This window comes from Oncorhynchus gorbuscha, linkage group LG07, assembly GCF_021184085.1.
Source record: "Oncorhynchus gorbuscha isolate QuinsamMale2020 ecotype Even-year linkage group LG07, OgorEven_v1.0, whole genome shotgun sequence".
NCBI classification, from domain to species: Eukaryota; Metazoa; Chordata; class Actinopteri; order Salmoniformes; family Salmonidae; genus Oncorhynchus; species Oncorhynchus gorbuscha.
In genome coordinates this window covers 68206051-68218203 of record NC_060179.1, presented here as the reverse complement: position 1 = coordinate 68218203, position 12153 = coordinate 68206051, and the positions used below count along the sequence as shown (strand labels likewise).

The window sequence follows — 12153 nt, the reverse complement described above, 5'->3', positions numbered from 1 at the left end:
GGCTTTTGGGAAATGATACTGTACACTGGTTGGTGTGGGGGTCTGTAGGTGTCTTTTGGGAGAACTGATACTGTACACTGGTTGGTTTGGGGGTCTGTAGGTGTCTTTTGGGTGAACTGATACTGTACACTGGTTGGTTTGGGGGTCTGTAGGTGTCTTTTGGGTGAACTGATACTGTACACTGGTTGGTGTGGGGTCTGTAGGTGTCTTTTGGGAGAACTGATACTGTACACTGGTTGGTGTGGGGGTCTGTAGGTGTCTTTTGGGTGAACTGATACTGTACACTGGTTGGTGTGGGGGTCTGTAGGTGTCTTTTGGGTGAACTGATGACTGTACACTGGTTGGTGTGGGGGGTCTGTAGGTGTCTTTTGGGAGAACTGATACTGTACACTGGTTGGTGTGGGGGTGTCTGTAGGTGGCTTTTGGGTGAAATGATACTGTACACTGGTTGGTGTGGGGGGTCTGTAGGTGTCTTTGGGAGAACTGATACTGTACACTGGTTGGTTGGGGGGTCTGTAGGTGTCTTTTGGGTGAACTGATACTGTACACTGGTTGGTTTGGGGGTCTGTAGGTGTCTTTTGGGTGAACTGATACTGTACACTGGTTGGTGTGGGGGTCTGTAGGTGTCTTTTGGGAGAACTGATACTGTACACTGGTTGGTGTGGGGGGTCTGTAGGTGTCTTTTGGGTGAACTGATACTGTACACTGGTTGGTGTGGGGGTCTGTAGGTGTCTTTTGGGTGAACTGATACTGTACACTGGTTGGTGTGGGGGTCTGTAGGTGTCTTTTGGGTGAACTGATACTGTACACTGGTTGGTGTGGGGGTCTGTAGGTGTCTTTTGGGTGAACTGATACTGTACACTGGTTGGTGTGGGGGATCTGTAGGTGTCTTTTGGGAGAACTGATACTGTACACTGGTTGGTGTGGGGGGTCTGTAGGTGGCTTTTGGGTGAAATGATACTGTACACTGGTTGGTGTGGGGGTCTGTAGGTGTCTTTTGGGAGAACTGATACTGTACACTGGTTGGTTTGGGGGTCTGTAGGTGTCTTTTGGGTGAACTGATACTGTACACTGGTTGGTGTGGGGGTCTGTAGGTGTCTTTTGGGTGAACTGATACTGTACACTGGTTGGTGTGGGGGTCTGTAGGTGGCTTTTGGGAGAACTGATACTGTACACTGGTTGGTGTGGGGGTCTGTAGGTGGCTTTTGGGAGAACTGATACTGTACACTGGTTGGTGTGGGGGTCTGTAGGTGGCTTTTGGGAGAACTGATACTGTACACTGGTTGGTGTGGGGGGTCTGTAGGTGGCTTTTGGGTGAAATGATACTGTACACTGGTTGGTGTGGGGGTCTGTAGGTGGCTTTTGGGTGAACTGATACTGTACACTGGTTGGTTTGGGGGTCTGTAGGTGTCTTTTGGGTGAACTGATACTGTACACTGGTTGGTTTGGGGGTCTGTAGGTGTCTTTTTTTGGTGAACTGATACTGTACACTGGTTGGTGTGGGGGTCTGTAGGTGTCTTTTGGGAGAACTGATACTGTACACTGGTTGGTGTGGGGGTCTGTAGGTGTCTTTTGGGTGAACTGATACTGTACACTGGTTGGTGTGGGGGTCTGTAGGTGTCTTTTGGGTGAACTGATACTGTACACTGGTTGGTGTGGGGGTCTGTAGGTGTCTTTTGGGAGAACTGATACTGTACACTGGTTGGTGTGGGGGTCTGTAGGTGGCTTTTGGGTGAAATGATACTGTACACTGGTTGGTGTGGGGGTCTGTAGGTGTCTTTTGGGAGAACTGATACTGTACACTGGTTGGTTTGGGGGTCTGTAGGTGTCTTTTGGGTGAACTGATACTGTACACTGGTTGGTTTGGGGGTCTGTAGGTGTCTTTTGGGTGAACTGATACTGTACACTGGTTGGTGTGGGGGGAGAACTCTGTAGGTGTCTTTTGGGAGAACTGATACTGTACACTGGTTGGTGTGGGGGGTCTGTAGGTGTCTTTTGGGTGAACTGATACTGTACACTGGTTGGTGTGGGGGGTCTGTAGGTGTCTTTTGGGTGGCTTTTGAACTGAAATACTGTACACTGGTTGGTGTGGGGGGTCTGTAGGTGGCTTTTGGGTGAACTGATACTGTACACTGGTTGGTGTGGGGGTCTGTAGGTGTCTTTTGGGTGAACTGATACTGTACACTGGTTGGTGTGGGGGTCTGTAGGTGTCTTTTGGGAACTAGAGAACTGAACTGATACTGTACACTGGTTGGTGTGGGGGTCTGTAGGTGTCTTTTGGGTGAACTGATACTGTACACTGGTTGGTGTGGGGGATCTGTAGGTGTCTTTTGGGAGAACTGATACTGTACACTGGTTGGTGTGGGGGTCTGTAGGTGGCTTTTGGGTGAAATGATACTGTACACTGGTTGGTGTGGGGGTCTGTAGGTGTCTTTTGGGAGAACTGATACTGTACACTGGTTGGTTTGGGGGTCTGTAGGTGTCTTTTGGGTGAACTGATACTGTACACTGGTTGGTTTGGGGGTCTGTAGGTGTCTTTTGGGTGAACTGATACTGTACACTGGTTGGTGTGGGGGTCTGTAGGTGGCTTTTGGGAGAACTGATACTGTACACTGGTTGGTGTGGGGGTCTGTAGGTGGCTTTTGGGAGAACTGATACTGTACACTGGTTGGTGTGGGGGTCTGTAGGTGGCTTTTGGGAGAACTGATACTGTACACTGGTTGGTGTGGGGGTCTGTAGGTGGCTTTTGGGTGAAATGATACTGTACACTGGTTGGTGTGGGGGTCTGTAGGTGGCTTTTGGGTGAAATGATACTGTACACTGGTTGGTTTGGGGGTCTGTAGGTGTCTTTTGGGTGAACTGATACTGTACACTGGTTGGTTTGGGGGTCTGTAGGTGTCTTTTGGGTGAACTGATACTGTACACTGGTTGGTTTGGGGGTCTGTAGGTGTCTTTTGGGAGAACTGATACTGTACACTGGTTGGTGTGGGGGTCTGTAGGTGTCTTTTGGGTGAACTGATACTGTACACTGGTTGGTGTGGGGGTCTGTAGGTGTCTTTTGGGTGAACTGATACTGTACACTGGTTGGTGTGGGGGTCTGTAGGTGTCTTTTGGGAGAACTGATACTGTACACTGGTTGGTGTGGGGGTCTGTAGGTGGCTTTTGGGTGAAATGATACTGTACACTGGTTGGTGTGGGGGTCTGTAGGTGTCTTTTGGGAGAACTGATACTGTACACTGGTTGGTGTGGGGGTCTGTACTGTACACTGGTTGGTTTGGGGGTCTGTAGGTGTCTTTTGGGTGAACTGATACTGTACACTGGTTGGTTTGGGGGTCTGTAGGTGTCTTTTGGGTGAACTGATACTGTACACTGGTTGGTGTGGGGGGTCTGTAGGTGTCTTTTGGGTGAACTGATACTGTACACTGGTTGGTGTGGGGGGTCTGTAGGTGTCTTTTGGGTGAACTGATACTGTACACTGGTTGGTGTGGGGGGTCTGTAGGTGTCTTTGGGTGATGACTGTACACTGGTTGGTGTGGGGGGTCTGTAGGTGGCTTTTGGGTGAAATGATACTGTACACTGGTTGGTGTGGGGGTCTGTAGGTGTCTTTTGGGAGAACTGATACTGTACACTGGTTGGTTTGGGGGTCTGTAGGTGTCTTTTGGGTGAACTGATACTGTACACTGGTTGGTTTGGGGGTCTGTAGGTGTCTTTTGGGTGAACTGATACTGTACACTGGTTGGTGTGGGGGTCTGTAGGTGTCTTTTGGGAGAACTGATACTGTACACTGGTTGGTGTGGGGGTCTGTAGGTGTCTTTTGGGTGAACTGATACTGTACACTGGTTGGTGTGGGGGTCTGTAGGTGTCTTTTGGGTGAACTGATACTGTACACTGGTTGGTGTGGGGGTCTGTAGGTGTCTTTTGGGTGAACTGATACTGTACACTGGTTGGTGTGGGGGTCTGTAGGTGGCTTTTGGGTGAAATGATACTGTACACTGGTTGGTGTGGGGGGGTGAACTGTAGGTGTCTTTTTTTGGGAGAACTGATACTGTACACTGGTTGGTTTGGGGGTCTGTAGGTGTCTTTTGGGTGAACTGATACTGTACACTGGTTGGTTTGGGGGTCTGTAGGTGTCTTTTGGGTGAACTGATACTGTACACTGGTTGGTGTGGGGGTCTGTAGGTGGCTTTTGGGAGAACTGATACTGTACACTGGTTGGTGTGGGGGTCTGTAGGTGGCTTTTGGGAGAACTGATACTGTACACTGGTTGGTGTGGGGGTCTGTAGGTGGCTTTTGGGAGAACTGATACTGTACACTGGTTGGTGTGGGGGTCTGTAGGTGGCTTTTGGGTGAAATGATACTGTACACTGGTTGGTGTGGGGGTCTGTAGGTGGCTTTTGGGTGAAATGATACTGTACACTGGTTGGTTTGGGGGTCTGTAGGTGTCTTTTGGGTGAACTGATACTGTACACTGGTTGGTTTGGGGGTCTGTAGGTGTCTTTTGGGTGAACTGATACTGTACACTGGTTGGTGTGGGGGTCTGTAGGTGTCTTTTGGGAGAACTGATACTGTACACTGGTTGGTGTGGGGGTCTGTAGGTGTCTTTTGGGTGAACTGATACTGTACACTGGTTGGTGTGGGGGTCTGTAGGTGTCTTTTGGGTGAACTGATACTGTACACTGGTTGGTGTGGGGGTCTGTAGGTGTCTTTTGGGAGAACTGATACTGTACACTGGTTGGTGTGGGGGTCTGTAGGTGGCTTTTTTTGGGTGAAATGATACTGTACACTGGTTGGTGTGGGGGTCTGTAGGTGTCTTTTGGGAGAACTGATACTGTACACTGGTTGGTTTGGGGGTCTGTAGGTGTCTTTTGGGTGAACTGATACTGTACACTGGTTGGTTTGGGGGTCTGTAGGTGTCTTTTGGGTGAACTGATACTGTACACTGGTTGGTGTGGGGGTCTGTAGGTGTCTTTTGGGAGAACTGATACTGTACACTGGTTGGTGTGGGGGTCTGTAGGTGTCTTTTGGGTGAACTGATACTGTACACTGGTTGGTGTGGGGGTCTGTAGGTGTCTTTTGGGTGAACTGATACTGTACACTGGTTGGTGTGGGGGTCTGTAGGTGTCTTTTGGGTGAACTGATACTGTACACTGGTTGGTGTGGGGGTCTGTAGATGTCTTTTGGGTGAACTGATACTGTACACTGGTTGGTGTGGGGGTCTGTAGGTGTCTTTTGGGAGAACTGATACTGTACACTGGTTGGTGTGGGGGGTCTGTAGGTGGCTTTTGGGTGAACTGATACTGTACACTGGTTGGTGTGGGGGTCTGTAGGTGGCTTTTGGGTGAACTGATACTGTACACTGGTTGGTGTGGGGGTCTGTAGGTGTCTTTTGGGTGAACTGATACTGTACACTGGTTGGTGTGGGGGTCTGTAGGTGTCTTTTGGGTGAACTGATACTGTACACTGGTTGGTGTGGGGGTCTGTAGGTGTCTTTTGGGAGAACTGATACTGTACACTGGTTGGTGTGGGGGTCTGTAGGTGGCTTTTGGGTGAACTGATACTGTACACTGGTTGGTGTGGGGGTCTGTAGGTGGCTTTTGGGTGAACTGATACTGTACACTGGTTGGTGTGGGGGGTCTGTAGGTGGCTTTTGGGTGAACTGATACTGTACACTGGTTGGTGTGGGGGTCTGTAGGTGGCTTTTGGGTGAACTGATACTGTACACTGGTTGGTGTGGGGGTCTGTAGGTGTCTTTTGGGAGAACTGATACTGTACACTGGTTGGTGTGGGGGTCTGTAGGTGTCTTTTGGGAGAACTGATACTGTACACTGGTTGGTGTGGGGGGTCTGTAGGTGGCTTTTGGGTGAACTGATACTGTACACTGGTTGGTGTGGGGGGTCTGTAGGTGGCTTTTGGGTGAACTGATACTGTACACTGGTTGGTGTGGGGGTCTGTAGGTGGCTTTTGGGTGAACTGATACTGTACACTGGTTGGTGTGGGGGGTCTGTAGGTGTCTTTTGACAGTTTCTTTGGATTCATCACCTCTTACTAATTGTTATAAAAAGTTTGGTCCAAAATGGATAATATGATATGAATATTATAAATTATAATGGCCAATTTGGGTGCAATCAATTAGCTTAATTTTTCAGAGATGAAATTACATTGAAAAAAAATATTGTTACAGGAATGCAAATATCTGTTTCAAACTACCAAAACAATTTCTGAACAAACTGAGATGGCGGGTGTCATGGCTTGCAGTTGAGTGCATTTAGGGGTAGGTCATTACAACCAATCATTAGCTACTGATTCTGAATTAAGACTGTGCATTGAGCTTTATTTAGGTCAACTTCATCTTAATTCTGTTTATTATTACTGACCAACAACATTTAGTACTATATGTCAAATTCCTGTACATGCAAATGTATTTGGTAAGGTTATTCTGATTCTAATGAAAGGGCTATAGTAGAACACAACTAGAAGCAGACACAATGTCAATTTCTACCGTGACCCCTTATCCTGTCCTGTCTCCTGTGTGTCCAGGTGTGTGGGGAGCTGCGTTACCGCCTCAGCCAGGCTCAGCTGAAGAGAGAGGAGGCAGAGAGGGAGCTCCGAGACTGCAGCTCCAAGACAACACGGCAGCTCCAGATGACTGAACAGGTGAGGAGGCCGGGCATGGCAGGGATAGTGAAAAAAGCCACAACCTTTTTATTGACTGTGTGCTGGTGTCACTTTTTATGCAGGAACGTTTTCGAAAATGTACTTTTCTCAGGTATTTGTGTAAAAGATGGGCAGCCCCTCAAGCAACTCTGAGTCTCAGTATGTCTGTTCTTTTATGAGATTGATTTATTATTCATCCATATTTGTCATGTTGAAAACATGGGAATACTATTCCTTTTTTCAGGTTGGAGAACGTAGCATATTTAAGGTTGCATGGTGTTGCCTCTATTATTTACAGGCAAATATTATAGTGAAAAAGGGCGCGGGTGATGTATTGCATATAACTCCCTCCGTCTCTCTCGCTGGGGGCAGGAAGTGGAGAAGCTGGGTGTGGAGCTGAGCGTCTGCCGGCAGCGTTTGGACCAGGCCCAGAGGGACGCGGGCCGACTGCAGGCGGAGGCACTGAGCCTGACGGAGCGGCTGGGCCGAGCTGAGCACCAACTGCACCTCACCAGGTAACCCCTAATCCTATTATACATGCCACAACACCACCGTGCCCGCGCCACCCTGCCCTGTTCTGTTCCGCTGCCGCCCGCCACTGCGCCAGTGCTCAGCCCCTCAGCGCACAGCCCGGGCACCAGTCTGCGCCAGCTCCACAGTCAGGAAGCACCGTACCTTATATTAAACTCACTCAGACCGGCTGCTGTCTCCTCTCATACAGACCTCCGTTTCTCCTTATGTGCCAGGGGACAGGGGCTTGGGGTAGGGACCGAGACAGGGGACAGGGATAGCCGTATGGACGGAGGTAGGGACAGGGATAGCGGTATGGACGGAGACGGGGGACAGGGATAGCATTATGGACGGAGACGGGGGACAGGGATAGCATTATGGACAGAGGTAGGGACAGACGGGGGACAGGGATAGCAGTATGGACAGAAACGGGGACAGGAATAGCAGTATGGACAGAGGTAGGGACAGGAATAGCAATATGGACAGAGGTAGGGACAGAGGCGGGGGACAGGGATAGCATTATGGACAGTGGTAGGGACAGAGACGGGGGACAGGGATAGCATTATGGACAGGGGTAGGGACAGACTGGGGACAGGGATAGCAGTATGGACAGAGGTAGGGATGGGACAGGGATAGCAGTATGGACAGACTGGGGACAGGGATAGCAGTATGGACAGAGGTGGGGACAGGGATAGCAGTATGGACAGAGGTAGGGACAGGGATAGCAGTATGGACAGAGGTTGGGACAGGGATAGCAGTATGGACAGAGACTGGGGACAGGGATAGCAGTAGGGACAGGGATAGCAGTAGGGACAGAGACGGGGGACGGTGATAGCAGTAGGGACAGAGACTGGGGACGGGGATAGCAGTAGGGACAGAGACTGGGGACGGGGATAGCAGTAGGGACAGAGACTGGGGACGGGGATAGCAGTAGGGACAGAGACTGGGGACGGGGATAGCAGTAGGGACAGAGACTGGGGACGGGGATAGCAGTAGGGACAGAGACTGGGGACGGGGATAGCAGAAGGGACAGAGACGGGGACGGGGATAGCAGAAGGGACAGACGGGGGGACGGGGATAGCAGAAGGGACAGACGGGGGACAGGGATAGCAGAATGGACAGAGACGGGGGACGGGTATAGCAGAATGGACAGAGACGGGGGACGGGGATAGCAGTAGGGACAGAGACGGGGGACAGGGATAGCAGAATGGACAGAGACGGGGGACAGGGATAGCAGAATGGACAGAGACGGGGGACGGGGATAGCAGTAGGGACAGCGGTAAGGACGGGGACAGGGATAGCAGTATGGACAGAGGTAGGGACAGGGATAGCAGTATGGACAGAGGTAGGGACGGGGACAGGGATAGCAGTATGGACAGAGGTAGGGACGGGGACAGGGATAGCAGTATGGACAGAGGTAGGGACAGGGATAGGAATAGCAGTAGGGACAGAGGTAGGGACGGGGACAGGGATAGCAGTAGGGACAGAGACTGGGGACAGGGATAGCAGTAGGGACAGAGGTAGGGACAGGGATAGGAATAGCAGTAGGGACAGAGGTAGGGACGGGGACAGGGATAGCAGTAGGAACAGAGACTGGGGACAGGGATAGCAGTATGGACAGAGGTAGGGACAGGGATAGGAATAGCAGTAGGGACAGAGGTAGGGACGGGGACAGGGATAGCAGTATGGACAGAGGTAGGGACGGGGACAGGGATAGCAGTATGGACAGAGGTAGGGACGGGGACAGGGATAGCAGTAGGGACAGAGGTAGGGACAGGGATAGGAATAGCAGTAGGGACAGAGGTAGGGACGGGGACAGGGATAGCAGTAGGGACAGAGGTAGGGACAGGGATAGCAGTAAGGACAGGGATAGGAATAGCAGTAGGGACAGAGACTGGGGACAGGGATAGCAGTAGGGACAGGGATAGGAATAGCAGTAGGGACAGAGACTGGGGACAGGGATAGCAGTAGGGACAGAGGTAGGGACAGGGATAGTAATGGCAGTAGGGACAGAGACTGAGACTGGGGACAGGGATAGCAGTAGGGACAGAGACGGGGGACGGGGATAGCAGTATGGACAGAGGTAGGGACGGGGACAGGGATAGCAGTATGGACAGAGGTAGGGACGGGGACAGGGATAGCAGTATGGACAGAGGTAGGGACGGGGACAGGGATAGCAGTAGGGACAGAGGTAGGGACAGGGATAGGAATAGCAGTAGGGACAGAGGTAGGGACGGGGACAGGGATAGCAGTAGGGACAGAGGTAGGGACAGGGATAGCAGTAAGGACAGGGATAGGAATAGCAGTAGGGACAGAGACTGGGGACAGGGATAGCAGTAGGGACAGGGATAGGAATAGCAGTAGGGACAGAGACTGGGGACAGGGATAGCAGTAGGGACAGAGGTAGGGACAGGGATAGTAATGGCAGTAGGGACAGAGACTGAGACTGGGGACAGGGATAGCAGTAGGGACAGGGATAGGAATAGCAGTAGGGACAGAGGTAGGGACAGGGATAGCAGTAGGGACGGGGATAGGAATAGCAGTAGGGACAGAGGTAGGGACAGGGATAGGAATAGCAGTAGGGACAGAGGTAGGGACGGGCACAGGGATAGCAGTAGGGACAGAGGTAGGGACGGGGATAGGAATAGCAGTAGGGACAGAGGTAGGGACAGGGATAGCAGTAGGGACGGGGACAGGGATAGCAGTAGGGACAGATGTAGGGACAGGGATAGGAATAGCAGTAGGGACAGAGGTAGGGACAGGGATAGCAGTAGGGGCAGAGGTAGGGACAGGGACAGGGATAGCAGTAGGGACAGAGGTGGGGACAGGGATAGCAGTAGGGACCGGGATAGGAATAGCAGTAGGGACAGAGGTAGGGACAGGGATAGCAGTAGGGACAGGGATAAGAATAGCAGTAGGGACAGTGATAGCAGTAGGGACGGGGACAGGGATAGCAGTAGGGACAGAGATAGCAATAGGGACAGAGGTGGGGACAGGGATAGCAGTAGGGACAGGGATAGGAATAGCAGTAGGGACAGAGACTGGGGACAGAGATAACAGCATATCCCTTCCATACTGCTTTCTCTTCATTCATAATGTGTAGCAATCTATCGATGATGTTGATAAAAATAAACCTGTTTCAATAGCAACTGATGTTTGTCTTACATTGCCAATGGCACACACACTGTCTAGATGTTTTACCAGCTCATAAAAGGAATCGGGCTGTAGCTACAGTATGTTCTTGTTCTTTCTATTTCTGCATTTCAAAAACTATAAGCCAATTTACAAGTTAATACAAAAATGTGTTAAAAATATTTTTGGGGGAATATTCTAGCAGCTGCTGTCATCGTGACATCTAGTTTTTTAAATGCAACTTGCCTTGGACCACCATAAAGTATTTTTGGTGCATTTGCTCATCGTTCCAGCTCCACCTACATACAGTATGCTACATTCCATCCTCTTTACAATAGACTAGAAGATTTACAAGTCTTTTCGTTAGCTCAAAATGGCGTGTAGCAGTGGATAGCAGCAGCCGACAGTTTCTGCTTCCTTTGTTTCTCCTCCGTGTGGCACTGGGTCGGCTGGCGGTCAGCGGCAGATTGGCCCTGCTGGCACCTGCCTGTGCCCTGTGCCCGTCCGCCCAGTACACGGCGGGTAGGATCAGCGCCTCTCTCTTCTTCCGATGGCCTGCCAGCCGCTCAGTTCAGTCTCCTCCTCCCGCCACCTCCTCACCCCCGGCCGAGGTGTTAGATCAGAGCCAGGCACAGATGTGCCCCGCTGCCATGCAGAGGAGAGACCGAGTGGTACAGAGTGAACCGTGGTCTCATCCCCTGTCCGACGCTGTGGAGCTCTGATCTGTCTTTAAGTGGGCTTGTTTAATCCAGACAGCTGTGGAGATGGACGTGATGCTCCACCATGTGTGTCTTTCTGACTACTGTACGGTGGTGCACTGAGACCTCTGGTGCTTTCCTCTGTCATACAGCAAGCTTCTGTGATCTAGCGAGAAGTACAGTAAAACTGTGCTCCTGTTAGCTCCTTCCTTCTGTTGTAAAGGCTGAGATGACCTGAACAAGAAGGATGGTTGGTATTCTCCAGTCTGGCCTTACTGTGGCTCACTCGTCTGCTCAAGGAGAGGCCTAAACACAGAACACAGAAGGCAACGAAAGCCTCCATTCTACTCTTCTTATGAGGAAGAACAACATTCAACATTGTTGCTTTTCATTGAACTGGCCCTTTAAGTGAGCCAGTGACCAGTGCAGCCAGCCGTTGGCAGTGGAGGGCTTTTTGTTAGGCAGGGGGTGTTTATGTGAACTACAGGGGGAGGTTGGCGAGAGAGGGCCAGTAACGGAGCACAGATGCAGCAGACATCTGTCCATGGCCACACTCCTCCTTCAGGCCAATCTAACAGGCCGCTCTCTCTTTCTCCCCTAACGCAAACTCTACCACACTACAGACACAAATCCATCTAAATCCCTTTCGGGGGGTGGTCTCTGTGAGTGTCAGTCAGTGCGGCGCCCCCGCTGTTCACTTTGGGAGGTACGGGGCCTTTGTAGAGGGGGACGCCCTCTCTGTGTCACTTCCAGGGGAAGAGGGGGCTGGAAGGCAGGCATCTGTGTGACCAGGCTTCTGAGACGGGCCTTTGATTCATGCTTTTTTGTCTTCATCTCACGGGCCGAATGATCACAGCTCCCCTTGAAATGGGGGGGGGGGGGCATGAAGCACTTTTTGCCTTTTGTTTGTTTTTTGGGAGCCCTCTTCTTCTCCCACCCCCCCCACCCCCACACACACACACACACAGAGCACCCCCCAGGCCCTGTGGCGGATGGCACTGAAAATGAGCCCCCCGTCAGCTCCAGCATTGGATCATCAGCCAGCTGTGCGTTGGGCAGCCGAGGATATGTCCTAATCCCCCCCCACTCTGTTCAGCTCCTTCTGACGCCTTTGAGCCCGGGCTTTAGTCCCATTGTTTGTTGGTTTGTTTGCTCCTGT

The 12153-nt window shown here is 51.3% G+C and overlaps 1 protein-coding gene across 3 annotated transcripts in view; it reads left to right on the top strand.

Moving 5' to 3' along the window:
* sdccag8 (SHH signaling and ciliogenesis regulator sdccag8) overlaps nucleotides 1–12153 on the top strand; it is a 76792-nt gene that overhangs the window by 25245 nt on the left and 39394 nt on the right. For all 3 annotated transcript variants that reach the window (XM_046357327.1, XM_046357325.1, XM_046357326.1), the window contains 2 exons: nucleotides 6538–6654; nucleotides 7027–7169. In XM_046357327.1, coding sequence (XP_046213283.1) covers nucleotides 6538–6654; nucleotides 7027–7169 — 260 coding nt within the window. The remainder of the gene's footprint in view (nucleotides 1–6537; nucleotides 6655–7026; nucleotides 7170–12153) is intronic.